General features: G+C 43.4%; 1 protein-coding gene and 1 long non-coding RNA gene across 2 annotated transcripts in view; one reads left to right on the top strand and one right to left on the bottom strand.

Moving 5' to 3' along the window:
- LOC119470493 overlaps positions 1 to 12,771 on the bottom strand; it is a 46,394-nt gene extending 33,623 nt beyond the window's left edge. Inside the window, exon 1 of the long non-coding RNA XR_005199405.1 lies at positions 12,523 to 12,771. This is a non-coding gene — a long non-coding RNA (uncharacterized LOC119470493). The remainder of the gene's footprint in view (positions 1 to 12,522) is intronic.
- Positions 4,002 to 4,468, top strand: LOC119470492 (AN1-type zinc finger protein 2A-like). The gene has a single exon (XM_037737044.1). It carries the CDS (start codon positions 4,031 to 4,033, stop codon positions 4,466 to 4,468), a length of 438 nt encoding a protein of 145 aa, XP_037592972.1. The 5' UTR covers positions 4,002 to 4,030.
- Positions 12,772 to 14,575: the final 1,804 nt, after the last annotated feature.

Here is a 14,575-nt window from a genome sequence, read left to right as displayed (position 1 = left end):
CAGGCATACTTGTTGTTTGTAGGACTGCTACAGTTTGTATTCCACAAACACAGGATTCTGACAAATTCTATTTGGCATTTTAAAAAGGGGGAAAAAAGGAATGCACATAATTGTATTGCCGCATTACGCGATATAGGACTAGGTATCACTGAGAACTGAATTGTATACTAACAATCTTACACATCTGATGATTGGAAGAATTTCCTATGGACTAGCTTCTGGCTCTATACACTTCACATCTTGTTTCTTCTCTATTACGCACATGCTTCCAGGGCCAGGTTCCATGGGACACTCACAAATCTCATTTGGTCTTTGGCCCTGTATTAAGTGTCACAATGCCAGGTAAGTTGGCACCATGGGCAGTAAGAGTGTTCCTGGGAGTTCAGGACCATCCTGGCCAATATGGTAAAACCCCATCTTTACTAAACATACTAAAATTAGCCGGGTGTGGTGGCGGGTGCCTGTAGTCCCAGCTACTCAGGAGGCTGAGGCAGGAGAATCACTTAAACCCAGGAGGTGGAGGTTACAGTGAGCTGAGATCACACCACTGCACTCCAGCCTGGTGACAGAGCGGGACTCCACCTAAAAAAAAAAGAAAAAGAAAAAAGAAAAAGAGCGCTCCTGGGAGCCATTTCTACACTGAGATGGCTGGCGAAAACCAACTCTACACAAAAGTGACAAAATGACTGCAAACAACCTAGATATGTCCCATAAAACAACTGTATCCCTAACTTAACTTCCCCCATCCAGATCCCAAAAATGTCCATGGCCACTCAGTTCTGGGCAACACGAGGGGGGGTCTGACAGAGGGAAAGTCTGAGTGGAAAGAGATAGCAGTCTTAGTGAGTTAAGTTTGGCAAGTTTCACAAAACATATGATCGCCACAGACACATTACGAGGGCCCCCTTCGGAACTGTCCTAAGGGGTGGCCCTAAAGCTTAAGCTTTGTTAACTTCATAGTAAATTTGCCTCTGCCTGTATTGTATTCATTACTATGTGTGGCCCCTGGTACCACACCTGGCACATAGTAGTTGCTTAATAAATATATGCTGAGTGAGGAAAAGTGTTGCTTGGCCTCATTACTCAGGAGATAGTCTCTTTCCTCAGTAGATCTCATCACTTTGTTTGAAAGCTGGGACTCAGATAGTTGAGTAGACTTATTGGAGGCACTGGGAGAGGAAAGAAAGGGACCGCTTGGTGGGATAAACTTTCCCATTTCCTCATCACCGAACAAGTAAGCCAATGCCAACACATCAGCTGCCCTCATTAGCAGTGAAGCGGCCCTGGCTGCCCTCCTGGGGTCATTCTAATTGGCTCCAATCAGAGAAAGCCAGGTCTGGGCTTTATTAACAGTGACAGCAGCTCTACCGTTAGAAGAGCAGGTAGAAAGGTCACACTGGAAACACCATTTCCAAGCACAGAGTAATTACAGACAGCTCATTCTGGCTTTCACAGATATGCCGAGGAATCTTTATTTATCCAGTCCTGCTGATAGTGGCCTTCCGGCTTCCTGTTTCCATTTTCTTCCTTGTTGTGAGACGGTTGAACTTTGGGGTCCCACACACTTCTTTTTTTTTTTTGAAACAGAGTCTTGCTTTGTCGCCAGGCTGAAGTGCAGTGGTGCGATCTCAGCTCACTGCAACCTCCGCCTCCTGGGTTCAAGTGTCCCTCAGCCTCCTGAGTAGCTGGGATTACAGGCATACGTGCCACTGCACCTGGCTGATTTTTGTATTTTTAGGGTTTCACCATATTGGCCTCGATCTCTTGACCTCTTGATCTGCCCACCTCGGCCTCCCAAAGTGCTGGGATTACAGGCATGAGCCACCACATCCGGCTCACATTTTTCTTTATGGCCTTGAGTCCAGCAAGAAGAAAAAGCCTGGATTCCTAAGGATCTGACTCTAGGTGTCTCCGGTGCTGAAGAATTGGAGTCTAACGTGCTAGGGTAAGGAGACTAGGCTATGTTCTAGACAGGCGTAAGTCTTTGGAGGACCGTAGTGTAAAGGTACTGGTGATGGAGAAGCAAAGGCACTTCATGCTCTAGCAGCCACTCGGCACGTCCACCTTGTCTGCTGCTCTCTCGGCGAAATCTTCCCGGACCCCCGGGCAGTGAGCCACTCCTCTGTGCTCCCACAACATCGGGCTCATGTCTCTATGACACGACTCACGGCATTGTCTTTCATTTATTAGCTTAGCCACCTGTCTTCCAAGATGGACTGTCAGCAACTCAAGGGCACTAACAAGTCTCATTCACATTTACAGTTTTGGTTTATTCCCTAAGCACAGGGCCCAGCACTTGGTACATATTGACTGACTGTCCAAAGAAGGGAGTGGAAGACATTGGTAATAAGATGAACCAGGAGTTTCCAGAGAGCTGAACACATGGAAGTTCCTGGAGGGTGGTGCACCCAGCTCCATGCTCCTTCCCCCAAACCTTGCTCTTGTGTCTCTTCATCTGTGTCCTTTATAACAAACCAGTAAACATAAGGTCTATAAGAACGTAATAGGGTGAAGTGAGGTCATAAGGGCAGCGCCTTATCCCATAGGACTGTTGTCCTCATAAGCAGAAGACACCGTGAAAGCTTCTCTCCACACAAGCATAGCAAAGAGGGCATATGAGGACACAGGCAGAAGGCAGCCACGCACGATGAGGGATGAGAGTCCTCCTCAGAAACCAACCCTGGTGGCGCACTGATATTAGATCTAGCCTCAAGAAATGTGAGAAAATAAATTACTGGGTTTTTTTTTTTTTCTTTTTAAAGATGGGGTTTCTCCATGATAGCCAGGCTGGTCTTGAACTCCTGACCTCAGGTGATCCACCCACCTCGGCCTCCCAAAGTGCTAGGATTACAGGCGTGAGCCACCGCACCCAGCCTCAACTGTAGTTGTTTTTTTTTGAGACAGAGTCTTGCTCTTCTTGCCCAGGCTGGAGCCCAGCGGCATGATCTCAGCTCACTGCAACTTCCACTTCCTGGTTTCAAGTGATTCTCCTGCCTCACCCTCCCAAGTAGCTGGGATTACAGGTGCCCGCCACCACACCTGGCTAATTTTTTTTTTAAGTAGAGATGGGGTTTCACCATCTTGGCCAGGCTGGTCTTGAACTCCTCACCTCGTGATCCGCCCATCTTGGCCTCCCAAAGTGCTGAGATTACAGGGATGAGCCACTGAGCCCGGCCTCCTTTTTTTTTTTTTCTTTCTAAAAAAGATGAACTTGTGTGGGCATAGAGTTTTACAGTAGAAATAGCAGGTCTAAGAGGTTAAGTTTGGTCTTGGGAGTAAACTGGTTCAAATTCCAGCTCCACCGCTATTTTAATGAGAATTAGGTTTGGCTACAAATGACTGAAGCCCCAAAACAACAGCGGCTTAAGCAAGTTAGATGTTCACTTTTCTCTTTCACGTAGAATTCTGGAGGTGGCCACCTCAGGACTCCCAAGTTAGCTCCAGCGTGCCTGGGGCACTCAGGCTCCTGCTCTTTGGCGGCTCCGCTGTTAATAGCCTTGGTCCAATCATGGCACTGGGTGGCACCCTCCAGCTCAAGCCGTCATGTCTGCATTTCACCGGCGGAGAGAAGGCTCAGAGTTCCAGGAAGTTGCACATACCTATCCTGTTGCCCACAAATTAGTCACGTGGACACCTAGCTTCAACAGAGTCTGGAGGATGTAGTTATAACTCTAGCAGGCCACATGCTTAGCTAAAAATGAGGGTCTAATACTGTACAAGAAGGAGAAATTCGATTTCAGAGAAAAATAGTCTCTGTCGTACTCACTAACTATGTGACTTTGGGGAAATGAATGAATCTCTCTGATTCTCAGTTTCCTCGTTCAAGAGATAGAAGAATGCAAACAAACACCTTAGCAAAGTGCCTTGCATTGCTGAACGGCTGAGCTACTATCATTTTCCTTTGGCTGTGGCTAGGCTGGCAGGAGGTGGTATCCCTCACAGGAGCATGTACACTTAAGCCTGCCTGAATCTGAGTTTTTATTTGTGACTTGGGGTTTGTTACATCTGCGTTTTGAGCACTGTTCTCATAATGGAGTTTCCTGATTTGGGGAAGTACTGTTCAGAAAAAACTTGCAAGCAGCTAGATTTTCTTCCAGTAAAATGTGATACGTGTAAACAAGATTTCTGTAAAGGTCATTTTACATATGCCACACGTAAGTGTCCATCTGCCTTCCAGAAGGATGTTCAGGTCCCGGTATGCCCACTCTGTAATATCCCCATCCCAATAAAAAAGGGACAGATCCCAGCCGTGGTGGTTGGCGATCACATGGATAGAGACTGTGACTATCATCCTGCGAAGAAGAAAGAGAAGATTTTTATATGCCGGTGCTCAAAAGAGGGCTGCAAGAAGAAAGAGATGCTGCAGATGGTGTGTGCCCAGCGTGACGGCAACTTCTGTGTCCAGCACAGACACCTCCTGGACCACAGCTGCAGACCCAGGAGTCGCCCCACCATCAAAGCCGGGTGAGAAGAGACTCGGCTGTGATGGCACTGGCCGGGAACACATGGTAGCGTGCTGGAACCAGCTTACACTCCAAAGTGCGTAGTGCAGGGACACTGAGCGCCGGCCCACACTAAGCTGCTGATCTTAACTGTTTGTTGAGGTAGATGGGAATGTAATAAAAGTGAATGCCGAAGTTGAAAAAAAAACAAAACCCCAAGATTCTGCACGGTAGTTTTCTCATTTATAGAATGGAGGCAACAATAACCCTTTCTTTATAGGGTTCTTGTGAGGATTATTTGCGATATGGCATGTAAAGCATTTTGTAGAGTACTGAGCAAGAAAGACTCTGTAAATGCTGGCTTCTGCTCTTATTAGTAGTCAAGACAAGCCCGGAGTGACCTTGAGACCGACCATGAAGAGGATGCTGGAGAAGGTTCCATGAGATTCAGACTCCAAAATTCAACTCATTCTAAGGGGCGGGACTGATGCTGTAACCAGGAGGCAATAAATTAACTTGGCCCACAGTGACTGTGTTAGTGCGCTTGCATCTTGAATTCTCTCCAAATAGAGCTAACCTTAAAGGCAACGGGAACATCCTCTGCCTTCCTGCATGTTTTCACTCCCCAGCAATTCTCATCTACAGGATGCCTTCCCCAAAGGGCTCAGGGAAGAAGCACCAGGATTAGGAGTCCTAAAAGTCAGAAGGAATTTCTGGCCCCAGCAGGACCTGGAGGGCTGTGCCCAGGCTGTGAATGGGCTGGGAAAGCCTGTCCCCTCAGGCAGAAGTTGCAAAGGAGCAGAAAATAAGCCAAAATGAGGTGAGACAGACTTCAGCTTGATGAAACGAACAAAACACTATTTCTCTTTAGCTCAGGCTCCTGGGATTAGTGGTTAGGACCCGAGAGTATACTGGGTGTTTATTCTCGCTTCGAGGAAAAGGAAGGGTCAGAGGCACAGGGCCTCTCCTGGTAGCTCCTTGTTGCTTCTACTTCTTGCAGAAGCCAAACTGGGACCCTCTGCCATGTACCCTTCATGTTCACAGGCTGCTTCTCAATTCAGCCCCAGCTGAGCAACTGCCAGGGGTCCCTGAGAGATGGGAAAGACTGGGTGGGAAATGGATGATTGCAACCCTGCTGGTTCCCAGGCTTCCAGGCTCCCAGGGAACCCTTCCCACTCAGTGCAACTGACCGCCACGGTGACTGCTCCATCAGTTCCCATGGCTGCTGGGCAACCCACCTGTAAAGGAAACCCCTGTTTGATCCCAGAACATTCCCACCTAAATCACAAATCTGCTGTTCTTCTGCAGTCTGCAAAGAGGATGTATCATCTGAAGGGAAAAATTGGAAACAACCTAAATAACTAAGGAAAGGAGATTGGTTGCACAAATGATGGTTACATCATTTCAAGTAATATGTGGCCATTAAAAAAATATAATCACGAGGATTATGTGGTGACTTGGAAAAGTGCTTATGACATTAAATGAAAATATAAAATCTCATCTCTGCCATGAGCGCAGTGGTAAAAACTGTATGTACATCTGGATAAAGAAAAATACACCAAAAAAAAGGGGAAAAAAATGGGGTGGGAGGATGGTGGGTACAATTTCCCCTTTCATGTATTCTGGTATCTGTTCTTCTGTTTGTGCACTAAGAAAATCATTTTAAACTCTTGCTCACTAACCTATTATGCACTTTCACTTTCCCCAAAGAGGAAGAAACCTCATCCACTGAAATTTGCCAGTGTAGCTCCTCTGCTTATTTTGATATCAAATTTTTAATCAATATTCTCAGGAAAAGATATGACTATTTTAAGTTGAAAGCAAATTACAGATGAACTCATTTCCCTGGTCAATTCTCCTCCCAGTAGGTGGTGATAGTTAAAACCAGCTCCTTAAGGGCCAAATCAGTCCTACCCCTGCAGTGAGGACTGTAAACAACTTGGATTCTTCAGGTGCTCAGCGTTTGAATTCCTGGGCCACCTGCAGACTCACCTGAAGTAGACATTGGAGGTGGGGCTGGTTACTGTTAGGCACCAGAAACAAAGCTACTCAAAAATCCTTACTCTTTGAATTTGAGTGAATTCTGAGTGAACAGGAAAAATAAGAAAACATCACTTAACAATGACCCAGAATTTCAGGAGCCATTTTAATACCATCCTTGCCACGAACTCATTGTGTAAGGCTAAGCACATCACTCAACCACTCTCCAGATTAAGGGAACGGATTGTAACCTGCCTGTAAATGGCTGATGGACAGAAAACCAGGAAAACAATGGCGCTGAACACTTTGCAAATAGGAAACAGAGTCCATTTGAAAGCACCTGGGAGCTGGAGTCAGAAAGTCTGGATCCAAGCCAAGGATCTGCCGTACATGATCACTGGGACTCCAGGCTATTCGTTTCTGAGTCTGTTTCCTCATCAGTCAAATGGGGATAAGACTCTAAGCAACCGGATTGTTGTGACATTTAAGTGAGATTATGAGAAAAAGCTTTGTAAATTGTAAAGCACATGTATGAGTTTGTTATGGTTGTCGTAATAAAATTCCACAGACTGTGTGGTTTAAGCAACAGAAATTAATTTTTTTTCTTTTTTTGAGACGGAGTCTCACTCTTGTCACCTGGGCTGGAGTGCAATGGTGTGATCTCAGCTCAACGCAACCTCTACCTCCCTGTTCAAGCGATTCTCCTGCCTCAGCCTCCTGAGTAGCTGGGATTACAGGCATGCACTACCACGCTCAGCTAATTTTTTTATATTTTTAGTAGAGACAGGCTTTCACCATGTTGGTTGGCTGGGCTGGTCTCGAACTCCTGACCTTGTGATCTGCCCGCCTCGGCCTCCCAAAGTGCAGGGATTACAAACATGAGCTGCTGCACCCAGCCCTCCCCCTGCCGCCCGAAATTTGTGAAGCCAGAAGCCCGAGATTAAGGCGTCAGCAGGGCTGGTTTCTTGCAAGGCATCTGCTTGGCTTACTGACAGCCACCTTCTCTGTATCTTCCCATGATCTTTCTCCACGTGTGTCTGTGTCCTCGTCTCCTCTTCCTATAGGACACCCATCATATAGAATCAGGGCCCACCCAAATGACCTCAGTTTAACTTAATTCCTTCCCAGAAGACCCATCTCCAAATACAGACATATGTGATTTGCTTTATTGTACTTGGCTTTATTATGCCTCACAGAAACTGCTTTTTTTGCGAATAGAGGGTTTGTGGCAACCCTGCATTGAGCAAGTCTCTTGGCATCATTTTTCCAAATACACGTGCTCACTTCATGGCTTTGTGTCACATTTGGGTAATTCTCATAATATTTCAGACTTGTTCATTATTATTTCTGTTATAATCATCTATGAAAAGCGATTACTTGATGTTCCTATTATAATTGTTTTAGGGTGCCATGGACCGTACCCATATAAAAATGGCAAACCTAACTGATGAATTTGTGTGTTCTGATTGTTCCACTGACTGGCTCTTCCCCAATAGCTCCTTTCCTTGGGCCTCCCTGTTCCCTGTGACACAATATTATTAAAATTAGGCCAATTAATAATCCTAATATGGCTTCTAAGTGTTCAAGTGAAAGGAAGAATTACATGTCTCTTTCAAGCAAAGCTAGAAATGATTACATTTACCGAGGAAGTCACGTCAAAAGCTGAGACAAAGGCTAGGCCTTTTGTGCCAAACAGTTAACCAAGTTGTGAGTGCAAAGGAAAAGTTCTTGAAGGAAATCTGAAGTGCTAGTCCAGTGAACACACGAATGGTAAGAAAGCAAAACAGCCTTATTGCTGATGTGGAGAAAGTTTGAGTGGTCTGCATAGAGGATCAACCAGCTACAACATTCCCTTAAGCCAAAGCCTAATCTAGAGCAAGGTCCTAACTCTTTTCCATTCTGTGAAGGCTAAGAGAGCTGAGGAAGATGCAGAAGAAAAGTCTGAAGCTAGCAGAGGTTATTTCATGAGATTTCAGGAAGGAAGCCATCTCTAAAATATAAACGTTCACGGAGAAGCAGCAAGTGCTGACGCAGAAGCTGCAGCAACTTACCCAGAAGATCTGGCTGAGATTATCGATGAAGGGGCCTACCTTAAACAACAGATTTTCAGTATAGATGAAACAGGCTTATATTAGAAGATGCCATCTAGAACTTTCATAGCTGGAAAGGAGAAGTCAATGCCTGGTTTCAAAGTTTCAAAGGATGTGCTGATTCTCTTACTAGGGGCTATGCAGCTAGTGACTTTAAGTTAAAGCCAGTGTTTATTTGCCATTCCATAAGTCCTAGGGCCTTTGAGAATTATGCCGATTCTACTCTGCCTATGCTCTATAACTTGGACAACAAAGCCTGGATGACGGCATATTTGTTTATAGCATGGTTTACTGAATACAGTTGACCCATGAACAATCCAGAGGTTAGTGGCACTGACCCCCACCACAGTCAAAATTTGTGGATAACTTTTGACTCCTCCAAACTTAAGTACTAATAGTTTACTGTTGACCAGAAGTCTTACCAATAATATAAACAGTCAATTAATACATATTTTGTATATGTGTTACATACTGTATTCTTACAACAGATCAAGTTAGAGAACATAAAATGTTAGTAAGAACATAATAAGAAAGAGAAAATGTGTTTATTATTCACGAAGATAGAAGTGGATCATCATAAAGGTCTTCATCCTTGTTGTCTTCATGATAAGTAGGCTGAGGAGGAGGAAGATAAAGTGTTGGTATTGCTGTCTCAGAGGTGGCAGAGGTAGAAGGCGAGGCAGAAGAGGCAGGCACACTCAGTGTACGTTTTATTGAAAAAAAATCCATACATAAGTGGACCTGCATATTTCAAACCTGTGTTGTTCAAGGGTCAATTGTATTTTAAGCCCACTGTTGCGAACTACTGCTCAGAAAAGAAAAGATTTCTTTCCAAATATTACTGTTCATTGACAATGCACCTTGTCATCCAAGATCTCTGATACAGATGTACAAGAAGATTAATATTGTTTTTATGTCTGCTCACACAACATCTATTCTGCAGCTCATCGATCAAGGAGTAATTTTCACTTTCTAGTCTTGTAATTTAAGAAATACATTTTGTAAGGCTGCCACAGATAGTGATTCCTCTGACGGACCTGGGCAAAGTAAAATCGAAAATCTTCTGAAAAGGATTCACCATTCTAGATGCCGCTAAGAGCATTTGTGATTCATGGGAGGAGGTCAAAATATCAACATTAGCAGGATTTTGGAAGAAGTTGATTCCAACTCTCACGGTTGACTTTGAGGAACCTAAGACTTCAATGGAGGAAGTAATTGCAGATATGGTAGAAATAGCAAGAAAACTAGAATGAGAAGTGGAGCCTGAAGATGTAACTTGAGAAAAGAAAAACAGCTCAGACCAGAAAGACTTCAGTCATTGCTCTCCACCTACCCATGCCTGGGGGTAATTGTTGAAAGATATTTGTTTCTGACCAGCTGCCTCACCCATTATCTTCTTGTTCCTGGAATCTGTGATACAAAGGACAATGTATAGCCAATGAACAGCTTATGTTATTTTAATGAAAATTCTCTGTAAACACCTTTGGAACTTGCTCTTCTTTTTTCCTTTAAAAAACCCCACTTAATAACTGCTGCTAATTAGAGCATATATTCAGGGCAACTTGAATCTATGCTCCTGGGTTGCAGTCCTCAAACTTGACGCAAACTTATACTAATTTTGCCTCAGTTTTTTTCTCCAGGTTGACATTTTGAATTGCTGCAATTTAATAGAAAAATATAAAATTTTATCTAATAAAATTGCAGCAATTCAAAATTTTTCCAGAGGAAAAAACTTGAATGGATGAGGAGCTGCTTATTATAGATGAGCCAAGAAAGTGTGTGTTTTTTTTTTTTTTTTTTTTTTTGAGATGAAATCCACTCCTGGTGAAGATGCTGTCACCATTGTTAAAATGACCACAAAGGATTTAGAATATACATAAATTTAAAGCAGTGACAGGGTTTGAGAGGATTGTGTCCAGTTTTTTTTGTTTTCCATCCCCTCAAGCATTCATTTATCCTTTGAGTTACAAAAACAATTCAATTACACTCTTTACATTATTTAAAAATGTACAATTAAGTTATTGCCTATACTCATCCTATTGTGCTGTCAAATAGTAGGTCTTATTCATTCTATTTTTTGTGTTAAATACTTATCAACCATCTACACTTCCCCCTGAGTTCCCTAATGCCCTTCCCAGTGTTTATTTATTTTTTTTATGGCTGAATAGTACTCTATTGTGTGTATATACCACATTTTCTTTATCCATTCGTCTGCTGATGAACACCTAGACTGCTTCCAAATCTTAGCCATTGTAAACAGTGCTGTAACAAACATGGGAGTGCAGACATCTCTTGGATGTACTGATTTCCTTTCTTTGGGGTTTACTTTTAATAGGATTGCTGGATCACATGGTAGGTAACTTTTCAGTTTTTTCAGGAACCTCCAAACTGTTCCACATAGTGGTTGCACTAACTTACATTCCCACCAACACGCATAGGATTCCCTTTTCTTCACATCCTTGCCAGCATTTATTATTGCCTTCTTTTGGATATGACCATTTTAACTGGGATGAGAGGATATCTCATTGTAGTTCTGATTTGCATTTCTCTGATACTCAGCGACATTGAAGACTTTTTCATATGCCTGTTTGCTATTCTTCTTTTGAAAAATGTCTGTTCAGGTCTTTTGATCATTTTTTATTGGATTATTAGATTTTTTTCCCCTATAGAGTTATTTGAGCTCCTTATATATTCTGATTATTGATCCCTTGCGGGATGGGTAGTTTGCAAATATTTTCTACCACTTTGTGGGTTGTCTCTTCACTTTGTTGATTGTATTCTTTGCTGTGCAGAAGCTTTTTAACTTGATGGTAATCCCACTTGTCCATGTTTGATTTGGTTGCCTGTGTTTGTGGTGTATTGCTTAAGAAATTTTTGATCAGACAAATATCCTGGAGATTTTCCCCAATGTTTTCTTATAGTAGTTTCATAATTTGAGGTCTTAAATTTAAATCTTTATCCATTTTGATTTGATTTGTGGATACGGCAAGAGATAGGGGTCTGGTTTCATTCCTCTGCGTATGGATATCTAGTTTCCCAGCATCAGTTATGGAAGAGCTATGTTCTTGCCCTCTTTGTCAAAAATTAGTTCACTGAAGATGTGTGGATTTGTTTCTAGGTTCTCTATTCTGCACCATTGGTCTGTGTATTCTGTTTTTATGCCAATACCTTGCAGTTTTGGTTACTATAGCTCTGTATATAATTTGAAGTCAGATAATTTGATTCCTTCATTTTTTTTTTTTTTTTTCATAGTATAACTTTAGCTATTCTGGGTGTTTTGTGCTTCCATATATTTGGGATTATTTTTTCTATTTCTGTAAAGAATGCCATTGGTATCTTGGTAGAAAGTACATTGAATCTATAGATTTCTTTGGGTAGTATGGACATTTTTAACAATATTGATTCTTCTAATCCATGAACAAGGAATATTTTTCCATTTTTTGGCATCTTCATCAGTTTCTTTCAATTGAGACCAATTTTGAAAGAAGTTCTGATTAAAATGATATCAAACAGCATCTCATGTTACAGAGAAAACTTTTGTGAAAGGAAGAGTCAATCAATGTGACAAACTTCGTCTTATTTTAAGAAAGTGCCACAGCCACCCCAGCTTTCAGCAGCCAACAATATCGTGGCAAGATCCTCCACCAGCAAAAAAGATTACAACTCCCTGACAGCTCAGATGATCATTAACACTTTTTAGCAATAAAGTATCTTTTAATTAAGGTATGTTCATTTTTTTCTAGACATAATGCTGTTTTGTTGCACACATAGTAAACCACGGTATAATATAAACATAACCTTTATATGAGCTGCAAAACCCAAAAAAATGTGTGGGACTGGCTTTACTGTGACATTTGTTTTATCGCAGTGGCTGAAACTGAACCAACAATATTTCCAAGGTATGCCTGTTCAATCACGTTCTGAGGTATTGGGGTTTAGGACTTCAATATATGAATTTGGAGACACAATTCAGCCATAACAGCACAATGTAAATATTTTTCTGGACTTACCTGGGACTTCCCAGGATGGGCATTTAGGACACAGAAGGAAGAAGCCTTGCTGACTGCTTTTCCGCTACACCATCATGGCCAGTGACAGTAGGAGAGACAGGCAGGAGCTCTGAACTTAGTCTCTGCTGCTTCAGGGCGGGCATCTTCTCCGTCTGTGCTGCCTCCAGTCCTGCTCAGCAAATAAATGAGCTGTCTTATTCCCTTTGGGGTTGGAATGCTTTTTTGTAGGAAAGGAGTTATCAAATACCTAACAGCTGCTAACTGTTAAGTATTAACAGGGGAAACAGGTGTGCATGGGCTGTGGGCATTTGTCTCTGTTTACATATGTGAGTATCTTCTGGAAGAGTCCATCCAAGCCCTTTAAGGAGGTTTCACCAGCTAAAGGAAAAACTATTCAAGGGGAGGCCAGGTCACTTTTCTTCCAAATTCTTCCCTAAGTATTTACTTTCATCTGCTGGGAAAGGGCCTCAACAAACATTTATCAAGGACATCTTTGGTGCCTGGGGCTGTGCTGGGACGGGGAAGAATGCAGTGCTTCTCAGGGCCTGTTCAGTAAATACAGACATTGCTCAACCCACAGGGAGGGGAGAGAGCCCGAGGGTTCAGGAGCTGGGAATGCACCTGTGCCAGCAGAGTGGAGGAGGGCTCTGGTCAGGAAGACAGGCCATTCGGGGCTGCTGTGTTATTTTTTGTTTTGCCTCTTTACGGATGTAAGGAAGAGGCACGGCCACGTTACCTGCAAGGCATCCCTCCGTGGCAAGCATCTCATCCTCTCAGCATTGCTGCGTCCCAGTGCTTGCAAGGCGGTGGGGGTGAGGAGAGGGTTCAGTGCTCTTCACGGAAACTGGATTTCAACTCGAGGCCAATAGATTTGCCCTCTTTCTGAATGTCTAGAATTTATCCCAGGAGAGGAGAGGATCTAGCTATGTCAGTTTACCCCTCTCCAAAATGGAGCTCTCCTATCGGCCAGAAGCAAAGGACATTTGTTGTTTTTGCCTGCCCAGCTTACCTCCCACTTCTCTTGGAAATAAAACCACACTTTCCTTCCCGGAACCCATTCTATGTGGTTCAGGTGGGGCTGATTTCATCTCCCTCAGTGCAAGGAAAGGCGTTATCAAACACGTGACAGCTACTAACTCTTACGTATTAACGGGGAAACAGGTGTGCAGGGGGAGCAGCGGAGAGTAAGTTCAGAGCTCCGGCCCGTGCCTCCGACTGCCACTCGCCATGATGGTGTAGCGGAAAAGCAGTCAGCAAGGCTTCTTCCTTCTGTGTCCTAAATGCCCATCCTGGGAAGTCCCAGGTAAGTCCAGAAAAATATTTACATTGTGTTGTTATGGCTGAATTGTGTCTCCAAATTCATATATTGAAGTCCTAAACCCCAATACCTCAGAACGTGATTGAACAGGCATACCTTGGAAATATTGTTGGTTCAGTTTCAGCCACTGCGATAAAACAAATGTCACAGTAAAGCCAGTCCCACACATTTTGGGGGGGGGGTTTGCAGCGCATATAAAGGTTATGTTTATGTTATACTGTAGTTTACTATGTGTGCAACAAAACAGCATTATGTCTAGAAAAAAATGAACATACGTTAATTAAAAGATACTTTATTGCTAAAGTGTTAATGATCATCTGAGCTGTCAGGGGGTTGTAACCTTTTTTTGCTGGTGGAGGATCTTGCCACGATATTGATGGCTGCTGACTGGTGACAGTGGTGGCTGCTGAAAGCTGGGGTGGCTGTGGCAATTTCTTAAAATAAGACGAAGTTTGTCACATTGATTGCCCTGTCCTTAGTCTAGCCAATAGGAGTAGCTCTCTAGCCCTTGTCACAGTGATTGGCACAGAGTTGGGCACATGACTCAAGCACAGCCAATCAGAGCCTCCTTCAGGCATTGGTGTGGCAGCCGCAGGAGAGCAGTCCTGCCTTCCTCTTGGATAACAAGCTCTGAGGATGGCTTGGAGCTGCTTGCAGCCATCTTCTCCAGTGGTGCAGGGCACAGAGGACACTGATCATCTGGAGAAAATGAAGCCAATGTACAAAGAGAAATAG

This window comes from Cebus imitator, unplaced genomic scaffold, assembly GCF_001604975.1.
Source record: "Cebus imitator isolate Cc_AM_T3 unplaced genomic scaffold, Cebus_imitator-1.0 Scaffold32, whole genome shotgun sequence".
Taxonomy (NCBI): Eukaryota; Metazoa; Chordata; class Mammalia; order Primates; family Cebidae; genus Cebus; species Cebus imitator.
Note: the sequence above shows the minus strand (reverse complement) of the source record. Positions and strands in the feature narration are given on the sequence as shown.

Excerpts from the sequence above, each read along its gene's own strand:
- LOC119470492 (XM_037737044.1), top strand. The coding sequence starts at position 4,031 with ATGGAGTTTCCTGATTTGGGGAAGTACTGTTCAGAAAAAACTTGCAAG.